This window comes from Poecilia reticulata, chromosome 17, assembly GCF_904066995.2.
Source record: "Poecilia reticulata chromosome 17, P_reticulata-male-v2, whole genome shotgun sequence".
NCBI classification, from domain to species: Eukaryota; Metazoa; Chordata; class Actinopteri; order Cyprinodontiformes; family Poeciliidae; genus Poecilia; species Poecilia reticulata.
Genome location: NC_088846.1, coordinates 13,577,744 through 13,597,018, shown reverse-complemented (window position 1 = coordinate 13,597,018; position 19,275 = coordinate 13,577,744). Strand labels below are relative to the sequence as shown.

Sequence of the window (19,275 nt, the reverse complement as noted above, 5' to 3'; positions counted from 1 at the left end):
TCAAAGGACATCAAAGGCAGATGAGTGGAGAAAAGGAAGGAATGAAAGAGAGCCGCCCGGTCGGCCCATGCGGCTCCCGCCCCGCTCTGCCTGATCCTGCTCTCAGATCTCACAGTTATCGTGCCATTAAAGAAGGCTGGGAAAAAAATGAAATCAAACACATAAAAAAAAAAGCTGGAGTTTTTCTGTTTTCTAGTTTTCAAATCTGTAGCCGTCATTCTTCTCCAATCATATGGAATTTTGAAAAGTTTGCTGAAAAGCAGATGGTCAAAAAAAAAAAAGCTGCATGTTGGCTTCTAAGTAAACTGAAGACCCGACTTTTGGTTACAAGTTGATGACGCTCCTTCAGGAAGGTTTTGTAGATTTAGTCATCATTCCTTTAAGCAGTTTCTAAAATATGGCAGTAATTTGTATTCAGTTCGATTAAAAAAGGCTTTATTGATCTCAAAAGTAACTTAAATGTTGTTGTAACTCAGCTAACACAAATTCCTCCATCGAGACTTAGATGGTGATGGCTGTAGACAGAAAGACTGTAGCGGTCTGTATCTCAGTGTATGTAAAGCTGCCTCTGACTGAAGCCAATTTTTATCACAGTCTTGTGAAAAGGTCGCTCAGAATCATCCGTCATGCTGTTCATTTTATGAAGCTATTTTCTTTATTCAGTTCAGTTCAATTGATTTATATAGCACCAATTCACAACATGTCATCTCAAAACGCTTTACTGACTTTACAGCAATTCCTCGTACCTAGCGACAAAGAAGAAAAACCTCCAGCAGAACTTGGCTTCTTTTGAGTGTCTTTCTACCCGACTAATCATCGGCAGAGACTCTAGAGTCGTTCCCAGAGCACAGCCAGCTTTTCTAAACAGCCTGCTGAGGTTCTCCTGCAGCATACGAGCAAACCAATCTATTGTTTGCCTCTATTTTGCTAATGTTTCTGCAGATTTAACATCAGCAGAATTTGATTTGATTATTTTAATTTACACATATATATTTTTTTGGTAACACTTTATTTGAAGGGGGGTGAATAAGACTGTCATGACACTGTCATAAACATGACATAACATCTGTCATGAACATGAAAAAGCCTTCATGAATATTTATGACTGTTGTCATAAAGCGTCATTCGGTAAATTATGAGACTTTTAATACCAAGTTGACATTATTTAAAATGTCTTTGTTATGACAACTTGACATTAACCAAGAAATCATTACTGATATAAATTTGTTATAAAAGTATTACTGATTGCACTTTAAAAATTAGGTAACTTTATGTTATTAAAGGTAAAGTTTAAACAGTAATGATTTCTTGGTTAATGTCAAGTTGTCATAACTTAGTATTAAAAGTGTCATAATTTACCGAATGACGCTTTTTGACAACAGTCATAAATATTCATGAAGGCTTATTCATGTTCATATCAGGTGTTATGTCATGTTTATGAAAGTGTTGTGACAGTCTTATTCAGCCCACTTCAAATAAAGTGTTACCATTTTTTTTACACCTTGTACAATTTTGGAAAAAAGTGTGGGTACAAATCAAAAAGAATAAGTTGGCCTATCACGATTTATAATTTTAAATGTATTTAGTATTATAATAAATCTTTTCCTCACTTGAGGAAATGTATCTGCAGATCAAGTTAATGCTCAGCTTCACCTTTTAGTTGTGAGGTGTTACTGAGTTGGTTAATATTTAGTATTTAGAGACGTTTCCATAATAAATCCACGGCCGCTCACAATACAAAGTCAAACATCTAAGGCAATTCAGATGTTAAATTTAAGGGATCCCAAAGTGAATTTGAACTGATAAAAAAGTCACTAAGTAATACTATGAGTATACTGTATAATTTATATATTTTGCTAAATAATTTTCCATGAAAATACTTCATGTTATGTAACAAAAGCAGAGTTCAGCAGAGAAAGACAAAAGTGATGTGAATTGACAATATTTTAATGGGAGAGACAAAAGACTGTAAGTGATCAATGGACGCGGCAGCCAAGTGATGCCCGGGGGCCTGCTTTGATGTGGGCATCCTCAGAGGGACGCTGGGGACAATGCCCTCTTTGAGGGACACGAATGGTAGACACTTCCCTCTCCCTCGAACACTCAGCGTCCCGGATCTGGCTCGCTTTGAATCTCGCTGGGATTTTTTACTTTAGACTCCCTTTTAGCTGCACATTCCCCCCCGTGTCACATCAGCGCATATCCTTTTCGACAAAACTTTCTCCCTCTTTCTCTCACACTAATTAATTCAAACAACTCCCTGTTCCCTTCCGCCCAGCCAATCGGTCGGCTCACCCCCCAGCTCCCCCTCTTTCCTGATCTGCGTCTCTGCATCTCCCTCCCTCTGTCTCCTTTCATAAAACCAAACCTCTTTGTGATGGTCAGCCTTGGCAAGTTGCGCCCGATTTGCTGTCATAGTCTTAATGAATTCATCTGTTTGTGCATTGGCCATGAGAGCATCTCTCCCTCCCTTTCCTGTTCTCCCACCCCCCCTTCCCTCTCTCTGGTCTTCCCTCGGGGACTCTATATATATTCCAGGGACCACTTCAGGGGCCTATTGTTCCTCAGAGTAACCTTACAGACAGATGCCCTGCATCACAGTGTGGGAGAGAGCCCAGAAAGTCAGGAGGAGGGAGACAGAGCCCCCAGACAACACGGACGAGGAAACTCTGCAGACCGGCCCGGTCTCCATCACCTCTGCATCCTCTTCATTCATCCTGCAGCAATCCCGTTTGTCCACCTGCTGTCACGGTGGAGCGGGGGGTCTGATGCTGTAGCACGATGCCGCCGCTGTTCATCTCGCTGCTCCTAATGGGGCTGGAGTGTTTGCAGGGAGCCCCGACAGGTAGAGAAGCCTACAGGATGCCCCAGAGCGCTCTCAAAGGTACCTTTTCTCAACTTACTGAAGCTGGTTGTCATGAAATATGCAATGCGATGTGAGCAGTAACAAATGCTAAAATGATCAATGACCAATCTGATTATTAGCTCTTCCTGAGGGGAGGGATAACTCAGATGCAATTAACTCAAGTTACACATTTGTTAATGTTCATTTTATCTTAGCCGTGACATTTTAAAATAACATTACTGGTTTGTGGCACTTAACACTTTAACTATACTCTCAGAGACAAAACTTCTGTTGAAACAAATCGTCTTAAAGAGAGTCATGTGTCTCCTTAGCTTTTGTAATGGATGTACTCGTAAGTGCTTTGCAGAAATTTAGCAGCTGTTCAGTGTCTAGTTCGTCCACACAGTTAGAAATATTAATGGATACGTGGGTATGTGATTCTCACAGTATGAAAACCTTTAATGAAAATATTACAGTGGAACCTGATACAATCCATTTAATCCAGAAATCCTACTTTGCTTAAAAAGTACGCCATATTGTTTGTCATAGTTAAAAATTTACAATTTTAGTAGTTGTGCTCAGAAAACTTTTCATAAAGCTGAATATGTCTTCGTTGGAGTTTATAGTAATATGTAAATCACCAGCTTTTTCCTGCAAGCTGGCCAGCAGTGTGCAGCAGCAAGTGTGATAGGGATAACACATTTACCTATGCCTCATAAAGTCTCATAAAACTTTGGTCCTCTTTTATTTTTCTTACAATCTAGTTGAGAGGAGAGTGTTGAAAAAAAAAAAGTCAGATTTGGAAACATCCGTCTAAAGCTGCCAGTGATCTGCCCGTGCATAAGAACGTCTCCATGAGTTTTCCTCCAGTAAAGAGCTGACAATTTTACCGCTTCGTGAACATGAACAAAATCTGTCAAAAATGCTCATTAAAACTCAACGTTAAGATGCAGCTGAGCCTTCAAACATGACGAGACGCATCGAGTCTCCGGGCTCCTGTTGGCCCCAGGCCTGCCAGCCAGTGCCCTCCAGGCCTGCCCCAAAGCCCCTCAGCCTCTGCCCGCTCAGCCCTGGCCTTCTAATTAAGTCTTCAGTCGGCATTGTTGTTGTCAGCGGTCCTGCCCTGTAATGTGGCGCAGCGCAGAGGGGAGGGAGGGGCGATGTGGGGTCGGCGGCGCGTTTGAAGGTTTGAAGGACTCACTAGTGGGCAGAGCATGAGCTAGCTTCCCTAAAAAAGCTGCCAATGAGCTCAAAAAGCAGCATGAGAAAAGAGGAACCGCACACAGGCACACACACACACACACACACACACACACACACACACACACACACACACACACACACACACACACACACACACACACACACACACACACACACACACACACACACACACACACACACACACACACGCAACAATTCATGCTAATGCTCACACATACTGAGTGTTCCCACAGCAAAATGTCAGTCTTTCCATTGAATCACCAAGATTCCTTTCATTCAAGCTTTCTGGAAAGACATTTTTCAAAACTAAATAAATTTGTGAAAATGTGCTTAGATGAGGAGAACTACAGATGAACTGTATAATGGAGGCAAAATGAGTTTAAACAAAGTGCTCTTGCTGAGCACATACATTTATCAGGATGTGAAATGCTTCTCTTCCTTCCTCTTTGACCAACACGTCGCTGTCCCTTCTGCCGCAGCTCTGTCTGACCGGGGCACAGTGGTCCTGGAAGCTGCCATGACGAGCGCCCTGTCTGCTCTGGAGCGAGCTTCGGCAGAAAGAGGCCAGACTGAGGCAGGATGTCGAGGCTGCGCTCCCTGTCTGTTTCAGAACTGTGGACAGCTGTCGGGATCCTGCTGTGAGTGCACTTCTTATCCCTCATCAGCTCCTGTTCTTGAGTCTTTCCAGCGTGTTTTTTGACACTAACTTGTTTTATGCTTCCTCATTCGACAGCGTCCCCCTCCGGTGCCTTGTCGGAACCCAGCTGCGACGTGATCAGCAGGGCTCAGAAGCTTCAGGGTGAGGCCGAGCGGAGCTGGGCTCTGAGTCAGGCCTGCGGGTTCTACCAGCGCCGCTGTCTGCCAGGTGAGCTCAACACCGAGAGCTGCATCAGGATCATGGGTGAGAGCTGCAGTGCCCGTGTCCTCCAGTGCAGCCTGCTTCACACAATGCAGAACCTTGAGCCTGACATGCAGTCACACGCACAAGGTATGATGCGTTTTCCCTAATTTCCCCTTCATGTACTCCATAAGAATTTGTGCTGAAGCCTGTCTTGATGTCTGTCGTAGCAGCAGTGTGCGGTCAGAGGTCATCCAGAGTGCAGAACAACACACAGCCACGCTCAAGGATAGTGGGTGGCTCCCCTGCACCTCTGGGCAGCTGGCCCTGGCTGGTCAACCTGCAGCTAAACGGCGAGTTAATGTGTGGAGGGGTCTTGGTGGACAGCTCCTGGGTGGTGACTGCAGCACATTGTTTTGCTGGGTAAGTGTAGGATTGATTGTTATGTCATTTTGGTGGACAGAGACTAAATTATGTGTAAATATTACTATACAAATAAACCTGCATTGCTATCCATCTCTCCTCTTCAGCAGCCGCAGCGAGAGCTACTGGACAGCCGTGGTAGGAGAGTTTGACATCACCAAGAAAGACCCTGATGAGCAGGTTCTCAAAGTGAACCGCGTCATCCAGCACCCTAAGGTACAAATAAATAATTATATAACAACGTCAACATAACACTGTAATAATCCGAATTCTCACTTTCCTGCAGTTCAGTCCAAAGACTTTCAACAATGACATAGCCCTGGTGGAGCTGACGTCCCCGGCGGTCCTGTCTGAACATGTGACACCGGTGTGTCTTCCTTCGGCTGTGGACCCCCCGACAGGCAGCCCGTGTCTTGTGGCAGGCTGGGGGTCCCTCTATGAAGGTGAGCGGACACTCTCACTCTTGTCTCGGTCGCAGCTGGTAAAAAGATTTTAAAAGCTCAACATGTCAAGTTTTCTTTTCTGTCTCGTTTTGCTGTAGTTAAAGTTTTGTCAGTATGCATTTTTAAGGAGAGTTCAGCATTTCAAAAATATAATTTTCATTTGAGATTTTGTTGTCCTGCTAACCACAAAGCCAAGATGGGTCAAAACCAAAGTGAACTTCGACTGTAAGAAAACCGTCATAGACATTAAATTAATGCTAATGCAATTTAATGAACCACAAGAAGGAAGCAAAGTTAAATTTCACACACAAAATACATAACATACATCTAACAATTATTTATCAATGATAAAATCAGTCAAACATTTTATGTATTCAAATGCACAATTTACAAGTGATTTTATTCTTTTAGTTACTTTAAGTTTCAACCAAAAAAACTTTGTGCTTCTTAACACAGATCCTTGCTTAAGAATTGTTATTTGAAGCAATGAAATATGAAGTGAGAGTTGATGGAAAAACATTTTTGTGTGTCTTTTAGATGGGCCTTCTGCTGATGTGGTGATGGAGGCCAAGGTCCCCCTGCTTCCTCAGAGCACCTGTAAGAGCGCGCTCGGCAAAGACCTGGTCACCAACACCATGCTCTGTGCCGGCTATCTCTCTGGAGGCATAGACTCCTGTCAGGTGGGCAGAGCAGCTACTTTTGGATCCTGCTGTTTCACTTTAAATGGTTTCTCTCATGCTGTGTTTGCACGCTTCCATCAGAAGCTGAATCATTATGTGATGAATGATCTGTATGAAACATTAAGGATATCAAAACACTTTTTATAAAAATACGTGGTACTTGTCATCTGTAGGGAGACTCTGGAGGCCCCCTAATCTACCAGGACCGAATCTCAGGTCGCTTCCAGCTCTTTGGTGTCACCTCCTGGGGGGACGGCTGCGGAGAAAAAGGAAAACCTGGAGTTTACACACGCGTGTCTGCTTTCTCTGACTGGGTTCAGGCCGAGATACAGAGTGAGTTTCACGCAACTGTGACCCAACGCCGTTTTTTTTTTTCTTTATATTGTTGGACAAAAATAATAACAATAAACACCAGAATCGCCTAAGTGCTGCGTATTGCTTTCAGAGTCATTAGGGAGCAGAGCGCCAACATGCCCAGAACTCCTGAAAACAACAGACATGACGGAGGAGGAGCAGAGGTCTGAGTTTAACTCTCTCTGTCATTTCTACACCCTGACCTGTCCTCCCGGTCAGCCTGCTGCTGCTTGCAGTCGAATGGCTGAGGACAAATGCCTCACCCGCTTCAAGAAGTGCCGTAAGTGCCTCCATCCAAAACTTCAATTTATATGTAAAACATCTCAGCTAGTTTGAAATTCCTGGAACATTTTTTATTTTATTTTATTTATTTTTTTATCTCTCTACCCTGTAGAGTTGCGTTCATTCCTGCAAACCCTGTTGGACTTACTCCAGAGGGCTGAAGACTACATCAGGGACAAAATGGACCTGACGTTCTTCACTCAGACTCTCCCTCAGCTTGTGGAGCACATCTACAGTGCAGCTTTTACCCACAACAGAGAGAGGAGGGACCTCGGCTTGAGCCGCGGTCTCAGTCAGATCAAAGGTAAAGGTTTGAAAGATTATCCTTCTGCAGTGTTGTGTTTTCCACAAGCACACAAAAGCTCCGCACTTTTAGACAGTACAGCAGTATAATATTGAATATCTAACATGACCTTTCTAACTTGTGTTTTCATTATTTGCAGAACAGCTAGGGGGAGCTGTGACACCAGCAGCGCAGGATCCGCCTCATGCGCCACCATCTTTATTTAGACATGTTGGTCCTTCAGTGGATGAGTGGGAGGAATACCTGAGAAACATGGCTGATGACATGGACAAACAGCACCAGAGTGGAATGACAGATACTTCCTCCACACCAAAAAGTGACGAAGAGAATATTTTTCAACAGGTAAATTGCTTCTTTAAAAAAAAAAACATACATACATACATACATACATACATACATACATACATACATACATACATACATACATACATACATACATACACACATATGTATATATCCCAGGTTTTTTTTCTTGTTCTGTACAACAGTTATTTGTGCAATAAAATAATGTTTGATTTAACAAAAAATTTTGAAGATTTATAAAAGTTATTCCAGGGAACAAACGTCTAATGCAGAAAAAAAAAACATGATACAGGTAGCATTGACCAGAAAACATTAAACAGTCTTATTGTACATAAATAAATCTGTCTAATTTCAGTCCAACAATCTATCAACTGAACTATGGGAAATCTATTTTATGTCTTTAATTTTTTGCAGAAACAGGATTCTTGGCTGCATCAATTGTCTGGACAATTTCAGTCTCTTATTTCTGGGCTTCACTCGAAACTGGGCTCCAGAGCAGCTCCTCCTCGTCTGCACTTGGACTCAGTCCATCCTGAAGACGACTCTCCTTACAGTCCTTCTTCAGCCATAGCACTGGGCCACACTGCTTCATCATCCTCACCCCAAAAGTCCAGGGAGCCCTGGTCACTTCTGTCAGTGTTGATGGAAGAACTTAGAGGAATAGGAGCACGAGATGAGACTGTTGCTGATGGCGCTTCACAAAGTGAAGCTTCCTTCAGAGGAGCAGTTTCTCCTGAGCTGCAGGCCACATCAGAGGATTTCACTTCTGACGACATCGGGGATGAAGGAGAATTAAAACCCTCAGCAGCACCACCTCTGGATGCGTTGACATCTGCCATCGAGAAAGTTCAGCTCGCTCACACAGAAAGCTCTGACCTCAAACGTGATGGGACGTCGTTGGGTGTTCAAAGAAGACCCAGACGTGTTCTTCAGAAGAGGCAGATCCCTGCTACCAGTGAGAAAAGTACTTATCAAAACATTTCTGGCGTTGATTTAAAGATGTGCATTATGGACCAAATTAACATGCATTTGTGTTTCCCTGTAGTTTGTCCTGGATTGAGAGAGTCTTCACGACAAGTTAGCCAAATCCAAGAGACGTACAAATGGATCCTAAACATACCAAACAACAACCTGCAGATGAGCTTCCAAGAGGTGAATCACAGTTAAATATTAAGTTTCAGATGCAAATTTTATTTACATTGTGAAACAACTTATTTACTTCTATTTTGTCGCTTCTCAGGTTTTAGTCGATCTGACCTCCAAAAATGACCGAGGACTTTATCAGGCACGGATCAGAGTCGTGGTGGCAGGACGACCCTTGACCTTCTACAGTCTTGTGGGTCTTGAGAATGAATCGTTTTACCGCAGCGTGCCGAGGATCATCGCCGTGGCTCTAGACACTCTGAAGACTTCGCCTTGAAGACTTCGCCTTGGGAGAGAACTGAAAAGATGAGAGCGGTCTGAACGGCATCAGCAGAAGATGCTCATCAAGCGTACACCTACGAATAATCCTACCGTCTTCAGCAAAAGCCATTATTTTTACTTGCAGAGCCGGACTTTGACTCTCCATGCAAACATGAATGTACCTGTTTAATTGGTGACAACATCCAGTTCTACTTTGCCACATTTATTGCCTTTCTGATAAAGATGTGCAAAACCCTTAAACTAAATCCAGTCTTATTATTGCAACAAATTTCAAACAAATGTATTCAATTCAGCGCTTAATCTGAGTTCAGTGGAAAATGAATGATTTTCTGTCTGTTGATCTGACTGAAAATGTTTTCAAACATGTTACATACATTTTCATGTTACATAATTACAATTTCCAGTTCACTGGTGCAGCACTCCAAATCTTTTATTATATTGATTGGATATTTCAAAGAGTGACGCCGTTTAACCAGTTTCCAAAGGATCTTCAGAAAAGAAAAAGACCCAAGTTAAACAAAGCAAGACTTTATAAAAGATCAGTCTAATTTACTTTAAGGAATTGTTTTCAGTGTGTGATTAGTGGTTTTCTCTAAAACAATAGTTCCTAAAGTGTACCTAAGTCGAAGGCTGAATTTCTCTACTGTTACACTTTGCAATAAGACAGAAATTTATTTTAGGGTTTTCCACACATTGTTATCAGGGGTGTGAATGAATGTTGCCAGTATTTGTGGTTGGAGATGTAGCCATGATTAAGTTATAAATTTGTACAAAAAATAACTTATTCCTAATGTATTTTACAAAGGTTGAGCCTCTTGTGAAGCACACAGATTGTATATTTGATGCATACTATCTTTATCCCTAACATATTTATTTGCATTGAGAAAGCTGTATTTTTTTAATAAAATCGTTTATATACTGAAAAATGCTGTAACTGTTTTTGTATGTTGAGTTGAGACACATTTAGAGGTTTGAGAGCAACACGACTCATCCTACATTACCACTGCTGCAGTCCTACCAGAACCAAAGAAAACAGATGAACAAGACTTTGTGACACTCCTCTGACTTCCTGTAATGAGATGATATAATATGCATCATCACTGCAGCTGCTGCAGAGTGTGGACACACGTACCTCTCTAGTTTCTCACCATGTTACCCAATGAGAGAATCAGAAGGGAACCAAAACCCAAAGCAGAGGCTGCTCTGATCTGAACGCAGTTTCCTGTTTTCTCTCTGGACCCTGCAAGCTGCTAATCACAGAAGTTTTTTGCTTGTCTCTTTTTCCTTCACCTCGCTACATGAATATATCAACTGAGAAACCACAACGACAAAAAACATGCATATTTAACATCTAGAGCGTTGCTGAAAACCACACGGCACTAACTGATACAAGATGTATTTAGTCGAAACCACAGCTCGATATAGATCCCCTAATATTTGGTAAACTTACATAAGATATAAAACCCCCAGGCTCAGTTCACCTCACCCTCTAATGCATTTGATATACATGTTTGTGAAATATTTTTTATAAATATTTAAAATGCATCCATACAACGGATCAATCTTTATCTTAAGGAGTTGAATAAATACATAGTTATTTCATATTTAAGTCTCTAGTAACTTCATAAATAATGTTGCTTCATGCTCGGCGGCTTTTCTCACCTTACAAAACAAAATCTCACAGACGTGCTTCTGCTTTAGCAAAGCTGTCGTGACTCCATCAAAATGATTTTGATCTGTAAACCGGTCTGTAGCTGAATCGCTGTGCAGGCCAACCAGATAAATATTAGGACTTATTTAGTAAGATGCAGCAACAACTACTGTAATTTTCCACAAATATTCCAGTTATTTTTAAACAATAAAAGAATTTTTTTTAAAAACCCAACAAGAAAATGCAAAAAGACAGCTGTTTAATCTTTTTAAAACTTATTTTATATCTTAGGGTTTATTCTTATTGTTAAAAGTCTATTATATTTTATAAAAATGTTGGACATTTGGATAGGGTAAGGCACTGCACTGAGAAATAAATCATGAACTTAAGTTTATTTGGTCAGATTGTGCCTTATAAGTTATTTTAAAATCTACTGTGGCCTTTTGTTTCTGTTTTAAGCTGGTAGGGCCCAATTTATAGAGTATAAAGCTATGCCTGTTCTTTCACCTTGGTCCTTTTGGTACTTTCAGTAAGAAGACACAGTTTATCTACCGTGTGGTGAATACAGTATGTGTGAACATTGAGACTTGGCACCATCACATAATCTGCTTAACATCTATGTCAACCTGATGGTCATTAAGTGAAATAGTGAAGTTTCTCCACCTTTGGAATAAACAACAACAAATGGATCAAGTAAGGATATTGGCTTTATTGGAAATATACAAGGACAGGATCAATTTTTACCAAACTAATCTTAGGATATTGAAAATAACATTTTTATTTGATTGTATTTGTATACAACTTAATTAAAATTATTATAACAAACAGTGTACAATGACAGTTTATAAACTCATAGATTTTTGGCATTTGTGTGAATGTTAATATTCTACAACAGGAAAATAATCCAGAAGCTTTTCTGAGCAGAAAGCTACATAAAGAAAACAGAGTATAGTTGATAGAATGAGAAAAAAACATGGAAGGAAATAGAAATAACATAATGCATTATCAGTTATGTGTTGATAAAGGTACATGTTGATACGTTTTCTACCATTTACACAATTTCACAGGCGGGGGCCCATCTGTGATAATTTTGTCCGGCGCCACGGTAAGGCTCTGCTTTGGCCGGGGCTTTGGCTTCTGATGATCTTTTGGTGCAACAAAACTGCAAGATCTATTTGAAGAAATGTTACATATTTTTCATGTCTTTGTCTTACAATTTTGCATTTTATTTTTTCAAATAAAATTACTCACCCTCCACGGTTGAAGTAGTCTGGGGCATGTCTGCGACTTCGGATCGATATCTTTGCCATATTTCTGGAATGACATATGTGGCACAGTTTCCAGAATTGTTTTTTCTCTTGATTTTTTTGTCTTAAAATTTAAGAGTTCTTTTCTTTTATTTTTTTTAACAGTAAAATTACTCACTCTATTTTGCTGACATAGTCCATCACCCATTTTTCAGTTGGGTCAGCACATCTTTTGCCTTTCTTTGTGTGGAAACTGGATTAAAAAGGAATCAAAGTTAATAAAACGTACTTTAAAATTTATAATTTGTATACACTATAAATACAAAATTCACAGTATGAATTGTGAATCTTTGGTCATGAATACTTGACCACTTACATGATGGCTCTGATCGGACACAATTCGCTACTTCTCTGCAGTGAGAAGCCCTTGATCTCTGAAAAAGGGATTTTAGCTGGGATGTATCTTCTACAGCAATAAATATAAGCTGCAAATAAAAAGAAGAGATGATTAAAGCATAACAATGCAAGTCTCTGTATCTGTTATTTGTTTTTGTAATCAAGAACATCAAGAACATAAAAGAAAGAAAATATGTAGAGAAGAGATATGAGAGCAAAGTTTTACCTGCATGCGTGTTTGTAGCCAGGACACAAAGAGCAACAAGTGTCACTGCCATCACTGTAACTCTCATTGACACCATAGCTTCAACTGTGCTGGCAGATGCTACAGATCTGATGTGGCTTCCTGTTTTCTCTCCAAGTACTGCAAGTGTAGTGGGTTGAGAAATAGTAAAAAAAAACAAAAAAAAACTTAACCTTAACACAGCCCCTAATTTTGAAATAGCCTTAACTTCTGTTTCCTTTTTTTTAATTGAAAATGTGCAGCTCAGAATAAATGAGCTCTGGCTGGAGCAGCATTATAACAACTCATTTCCTATGTGATCAACAGATATTGGCTACACAGGGTTCTTCTGCCTGCGTGCCACTTGCTGCTGCCAGCGGTTCAAATAAAAATAGTAAACAGTGTGAGAGATAGATGCCATCCTTGTCTGATGCTGCTCTGAAGACAAGAGCTGGAAGATGTTTGGTTATTTGTCCTCCTGACACATGTTGTTGGAAAGTTGTATAATAATTTTAGCAAGTGTATGAAAGAATTTCCAAAATCAAATTCATATAAAGTTACAAATAAGAATTTTCAGTTAAACTCAATCTGCTTTTTCTGCATCTACAGGCAGTATTTTAGTTTCAATCAATGTTTTTGATGTAGGAATACTGTTAAATTACTGTGACAATATTTATATTATTATTTATTTTTTTTTACTTGAGTACACAAATCTGTTTTGATTAATTAGGCACTGAATGATGCTTGTGTGTTGATGTGAGTGGGAAGTGCAGCTTATTGTGGGAAGTATTTTTGCACCCAACCTCAAAGTACCCACAGCAGACCGCAGTCAGTCATCACATGTGCTATGCTGCAAATGAATAGGACTTACCACCTGTTCTCTTGACCACCATGGAGTTGTTTTTTTTCTGTTTTACTTTTCATCACAGACAGTCTAACTTTATTTATTTTCAAATGCTAGTTTTGCTTTAACCACAGCAAAGTCTGATTTCTACTTTTTATAAGCATGAAAAGTCCATCTCAGGTCACATGTGTGCTAAATTTGCCATCAGACTCCATATTACATTGTTCATGCCAGCCGATGAATGACAATGGACAGGTGCACTGAGCGTGAATGCAACACTGGAGGCATATACAGAGAGCTTAGCCCAAACTGTTAGCATGTCATGACTCGTTTGTGTGTGTGTGTGTGTGCGTGTGTGTGTGTGTGTGTGTGTGTGTGTGTGTGTGTGTGTGTGTGTGTGTGTGTGTGTGTGTGTGTGTGTCAGCTGCTCATGACAGAAATACATTTTAGATTTAACCCTAACCAGCAACGGCTTCCCCATCCTTCTGCCATCAACCCCTCCTTATGCAGACCAGACCTTTAATCCAAAGCAGAGCTTCTCCACCTGGTAGAGTTCATGCACATGTAGTGAACTTTTCTCAGACGGTGCTGCAGAAACACACTCATGGATTCTGGACCTGCACGCTCTCTGCTACTTTTTCTAAGAGTTGTCATGATTTCTGCTGCAGGTAGGGATTCACAGCAAAGCCTGTTATGGTTCAAAATGATTGTGACTTAATAAATGCTACTCAGGTTACATTCAGCTTACGTTCTACTTTTAACGTGTGAAAAATAATAATTCAAGGAGTTAAGAAAATATTTTTTATATATATAAAGTGTAGTTGGTATCTGATAAGAAGTATGCAAAAATAAATTCAAGCATTTTTACTTATTCCTTCATCGAAGCATTGTAAATTATTTTTGTTGTGATTTTGGCCTTTTCATTAGACAAAACAAAAGAAAAACAACTGGTTGTCTCGATTTCAGACAACCAGACGGTGCTAACGCTTCGTGTGTGCTTTTGTAATATGATCTGCTAAACACGTTCTGTAAGCCAGCATCAAGGAATGGTTTTATTTTTAATAACTTTACATATATAAAAAAAAAACATTCAAATGTGTTTATTACCTCAAATCTGTTAATAGCATGAACTGTTTTAACACCTTTGTTGTCTGATTGTTGCCATGTCTTTGGGTTTGTCTGCTAAGGTGGGTTTCAAAAAAATAGTTGAAACAAATCTTATTCTGTTGGATTCTGTTATTTTTCCGGTAAATTCCAGTTTAATATTGAAAAACGGTTCACTGTAATCAACTGATATTTCTCAATGAGACATCGGATGTTTTCCTGTGTGCTTTATTTAAAGCGTGTGCGGTCAACCTTGAGGGACAACTTTTCAAAGATTTGATGAAGGGCTACAACAAGAACGTGCAACCGAATGAGAAAAATGGAAACGTCACCCAAGTCTCCATCAAGATGACCCTCACCAACCTCATCTCTCTGGTGACCTGCTCTCACTCTGATGGCTTCCTTTACAGCCAGTCGCTGCACAGGCTTATTATGATCTAACACTGAAACCTGTTCTCTCTTCCACTAAGAATGAAAAAGAGGAGGTTCTGACAACCAGCGTGTGGATAGAAATGGTAACTTTATATACAGTGAAACTGCGCAGTGATTTGATGCTAGTCAGAAATTCAAGAGTGAAGCAAGCAGGCCTGCTGTGTGCAGGTTTGGTGTGACTACAGACTGAGGTGGGACGAACCACCGAGATCAGATCTATACGGGAACATAACATCTCAGCTACGGGTTCCCTCCAAAAACATCTGGCTGCCCGACGTCATATTAGAAAACAAGTAAGTTCATCTAAACTAACATTTCTTTAAGAGTGACTCGAGCTTTTTTTTTGTTTAAATGAACTCATACATGAAGCATGCAAATGTTGTAGAATGACAGTTTATTTGTGGGTGTTACTCTGGTACATCTCTGCCTTCGTTTCTTTGCTCCAGTGTGGATGGACAATTTGAGGTAGCATATTACTGTAACGCACTGGTATCTCCGGACGGCTGTGTGTACTGGCTGCCTCCCGCCATCTACCGCAGCGCCTGCGCCATCACAGTGAACTATTTTCCCTTTGACTGGCAAAACTGCACAATGGTCTTCCGGTAGGTACGCCCAGGCAGTAATGAGACATCCAAAAAAAAAGAGAGAGAAACTGAGAAAAAATGTCAACAAAATATAAACAATGTTAATCAGTTAATGTCCTAACATACTGATCTGAAAGAATAAAATATTATAAGTCTGTTCAATTTGTTTTCTGGGATTTTTTAAGGGTTTTTAAAATCAATATGTGGCACAAAAATCCTGATCAGTGTTTATTGGTTTGTTGCACTGATCTCACTTAGAATATCTCCTGATTTAGTAATTTTTTACTTCCAGATTATCCATTACAATTTAATGTATTTTTTAAATTGGTCTGTCTTGACTCACTTCTGCTCCATTTTTCTTAGTTTGACTCTCCTTGTTTTTGTCTGCCACACATGCCTTCTTTGAAGCATTTAATGTTTGTCAGACGTTTGTGGGTCCAATAAAAAACACTAAATGAACTAAAGGCACTGCAGCTGTAGGTGGTGCACATTAAGATTCGGCGAACACTACAGGAGTGAAGTCAAAGTTGCGATAGGATGAAAATGTAAAATAAAGATAAAGCACCAGCAAAGAAATACACAGAAAATGCATCATCCTGAGGTCATTAGCTATTGCAGAACATTCAAAGACAGCTTAAATATGAAAACACTGAAACAGATCATTTCTAATCCAGTCTCTTTAGGCATAAAAATAAATCATTGTTCATTTCTGAACATTTGTCATCAATTTCTCATCTGGAGCGGGACGTTTTTTTTTTTAGATGTACAGTATTTACAATTGTCCTCACTAAGGAGTCAGACCATGTTTTTCTTCTCTGTGTTCAGATCCCAGACTTACAGTGCCAGTGAGATTGAACTGAAGCTCCAAAAGAAAGATAACTACACACTGGAGTGGGTGGAAATTGATAAAGAAGCTTTCACAGGTACAGAAACTCATTTAACAAGCTTTTGAAGAGCTGTAAAAGAAAAACAGTTTAAGATTTAGAAGCTGATGCTTTTACAGTGGAAACTGAAATCGTCGACGCTTGTGGTTTTAGAGAACGGCGAGTGGGCGATCAAACACAGACCAGCCAAGAAGATAATCAACACTCAGTATACCAAAGACGACCTGGAGTACCAGCAGATTGTTTTCTTCCTCATCATCCAGAGAAAACCTGTTTTCTACGTCATCAACATCATTGTCCCCTGCGTACTCTTCTCCTCCCTCGGCCTTCTGGTTTACTTTTTACCTGCCAAAGGTTTCTATTCTTCTAAAAAAAGAAAAATGTTCTCTTGTCTCACATTGAAATACAAAAACATAATTAAACTTATTTCTGCTTGCTAAGTGCCAAAATAGTTTTTTTTTAAAGAGAATTTCTAATTTATTTCTTCAAATTAAACGTTGACATAGATTTCCTTAAAATTTGTAAGAACTTACAAAACGCATAAGTTATTTTATTTTAAACCTCGTTAGTTGGGTCAGATTTTTTTTATTTATCCTTCAGTGAGATTCTAACAATAGTTCTCCTACTAGAACAAGTGTAACTGAGTCAAGTTTGAAGAGTTGTTTTCACTCACATTTTCAGCACAATTTTCCTATAAGACTGAGATCAACTCTGAAATATTGACTTTGCTGAATCCACTTAGAGCCAGCATCAGTTTGAACGAGCCATTTGCTTCTAATTACATGGCTGATAGTTTGAGAAATTACCTTAATATTTCCACATGAAATTGATTTAAAAATTAGAAATAATTTATCAATTATATCCACCCCGAGACAAAAAAAAGTTCAGTCTGATTAAATGTCAGACGGTGCACAAAAAAGGCTAAGTGTGTTTCTGTACACTGAAAAAAAAAGAAAAATCTGGTTTCAGCTCTGATTGAATATCGATTTCAATTCTCACAGCTGGTGGCCAGAAGTGCAACATGGCTATTTACTCTCTCCTGGGCCAAACCGTGTTTCTCTTTCTGATCGCTAAGAAAGTACCGGAGACGTCAAAAGCAGTTCCTCTTATTGGAAAGTAAGTGCAAGTCCTTCACTTTTAGTTCCCTCTTGGCTACCTTTTTGCTGACTTAAAACTGTGATTTATCTCTTTTCTTAAATCTCCCACTGCAGATATCTGATGTTTGTGATGTCAGTGACCACCGTTGTAATAATAAACTGCGTGATTGTCCTCAACGTGTCCTTACGAACCCCAAACACTCACAAAATGACAAACAAAGTTCGCAAGGTAGAAAGTTTTTTTCCAGATCAGATGCTGTTTAACCCTGATAAGTGACTTTTCCTTTGGAGATTCACCCCAATTCCTTCTCGATTTCAGATCTTCCTGAACGTGTTGCCTCAGCTGCTCAGGATGAGGATGAAACCCTGGACGCCAAGCTGTGAAAGAGCCTCTGAAACCACTGAAGGAAAAACTCCCGGCAGAGACAGAATCCACAGCCGGCGCCGCAGCTCCGTCGCCCTCATCGCCAAAGCAGAGGAATATTTAGTAAAAGTGGCTCGATCTGAGCTGATGTTTGAAAAACTCAAAGAGAGGAACGGATTAATGAAGTCGGTGTTAGAAAAGCTTCGTAAGCATCGCCATCTTCGGCTTTTCTCAATGTGCTTTACCTCACACGGTGAAAGCAAAGTTCTGATCAGAACATACTTGTCGTGGACGGTAATAAGATGCAGTGCCAGTATAACTACATGATTCGTCTTTTACACAGACGGTGGACTGAAAGGAGGCACAGCGGAGCAGCTCAGCGTCAGTCTGGCTCAGGCCTCTCCCGAGCTGAGGCAGTGTGTGGAATCCTGCAAACACATAGCAGAGACCGCAAGGCAGCAGAGCAGCTTCCAGAGTGTAAGCTCCTGCAAAGTGTTGAGCATGTTTGTGCTGATTGTGGGGAGAAGTCATTAACATTTAACACTTGACTTTGTCCTAGGAAAATGAAGAATGGTTCCTGGTTGCTCGGGTGATCGACAGGGTCTGCTTTATCATCATGGCGTTGGTGTTTTTCATCGGCACGACCGGCATCTTCCTAATGGGCCATTTCAACCAGCCTCCCTCCAAACCGTTCAGTGGGGATCCAAAGGAGTATCTCCCTCCATTAGAGAGCCTCACCGACGTAACAGAATAGGAGCGGGACACAGGAAGTAGGAAAGCCTCGGGACTTTCACTTGAAATACAAACACGGCTTCCAGCGTCGCTGAACTGAACTCTGAAAGCTGCAACAGGATCATAGGCGAGAGCTGCAGCGCCCGCATCCTTGAGTGTAGGCTACTGAACACAATGCAGAACCCGTAACCTGATATGCATTTCATTATTTTCTGGTTGTGAGAAAGTAAGGTGTGTTGACTTTCGCTGTTCGTGTTCTTTGTTCATATGCAATAAACAAATAAAAGCACACTCTAATAAAAAATTGTTTTTTTTTCATGATAATCACCAGAAGTCTTTCTGCTCCAGCAACCTTGCAGGACTGCAGTGCAACAGTTCAACCTCACACTGTCCTGCTCCAGGGCTGCATGAGGCTCCTCTGCATCTCCTGGCTAGTTAACCTGCAGGCACACAGTCCTGGCTCAGCTTGCATATACATGTACAGTGCCTTTTTATTTCTAGAAGTAATCCGTAAGTAGGAAAACACATTATCGCTGCGCTGTAGGTATATTAAGAATCATAATAACACCAGCTGATGTCCTGCATTAACATTACCA

At 40.4% G+C, this 19,275-nt stretch overlaps 3 protein-coding genes across 4 annotated transcripts; 2 read left to right on the top strand and 1 right to left on the bottom strand.

Moving 5' to 3' along the window:
- Positions 1–1,800: 1,800 nt before the first annotated feature.
- prss56 (serine protease 56) lies at positions 1,801–10,039 on the top strand. 2 transcript variants are annotated; one of them, XM_081598721.1, is made up of 14 exons: positions 1,801–2,884; positions 4,549–4,707; positions 4,803–5,057; positions 5,141–5,330; positions 5,438–5,546; positions 5,617–5,773; positions 6,311–6,453; positions 6,627–6,786; positions 6,899–7,087; positions 7,202–7,393; positions 7,533–7,735; positions 8,111–8,651; positions 8,742–8,848; positions 8,937–10,039. In XM_081598721.1, exons 1-14 carry the CDS (start codon positions 2,782–2,784, stop codon positions 9,114–9,116), a joined length of 2,688 nt encoding a protein of 895 aa, XP_081454847.1. In that variant the 5' UTR covers positions 1,801–2,781; the 3' UTR covers positions 9,117–10,039. The 2 variants fall into 2 exon arrangements, with proteins under 2 accessions (XP_081454847.1, XP_017165303.2); XM_017309814.2 differs by having other exon boundaries at positions 1,802–2,884; positions 8,111–8,660.
- A 1,458-nt stretch (positions 10,040–11,497) lies between these two features.
- ccl20a.3 (chemokine (C-C motif) ligand 20a, duplicate 3) lies at positions 11,498–13,031 on the bottom strand. The gene is made up of 4 exons (XM_081598652.1): positions 12,642–13,031; positions 12,396–12,504; positions 12,024–12,272; positions 11,498–11,943 (listed from the first exon to the last, which is right to left on the bottom strand). Exons 1-3 carry the CDS (start codon positions 12,715–12,717, stop codon positions 12,194–12,196), a joined length of 264 nt encoding a protein of 87 aa, XP_081454778.1. The 5' UTR covers positions 12,718–13,031; the 3' UTR covers positions 11,498–11,943; positions 12,024–12,193.
- A 703-nt stretch (positions 13,032–13,734) lies between these two features.
- Positions 13,735–18,999, top strand: chrng (cholinergic receptor, nicotinic, gamma). The gene is made up of 12 exons (XM_081598705.1): positions 13,735–14,150; positions 14,825–14,961; positions 15,057–15,101; positions 15,187–15,311; positions 15,465–15,620; positions 16,428–16,525; positions 16,640–16,840; positions 17,488–17,602; positions 17,698–17,812; positions 17,903–18,152; positions 18,291–18,424; positions 18,507–18,999. Exons 1-12 carry the CDS (start codon positions 14,087–14,089, stop codon positions 18,699–18,701), a joined length of 1,635 nt encoding a protein of 544 aa, XP_081454831.1. The 5' UTR covers positions 13,735–14,086; the 3' UTR covers positions 18,702–18,999.
- The last annotated feature ends 276 nt before the right edge of the window (positions 19,000–19,275 follow it).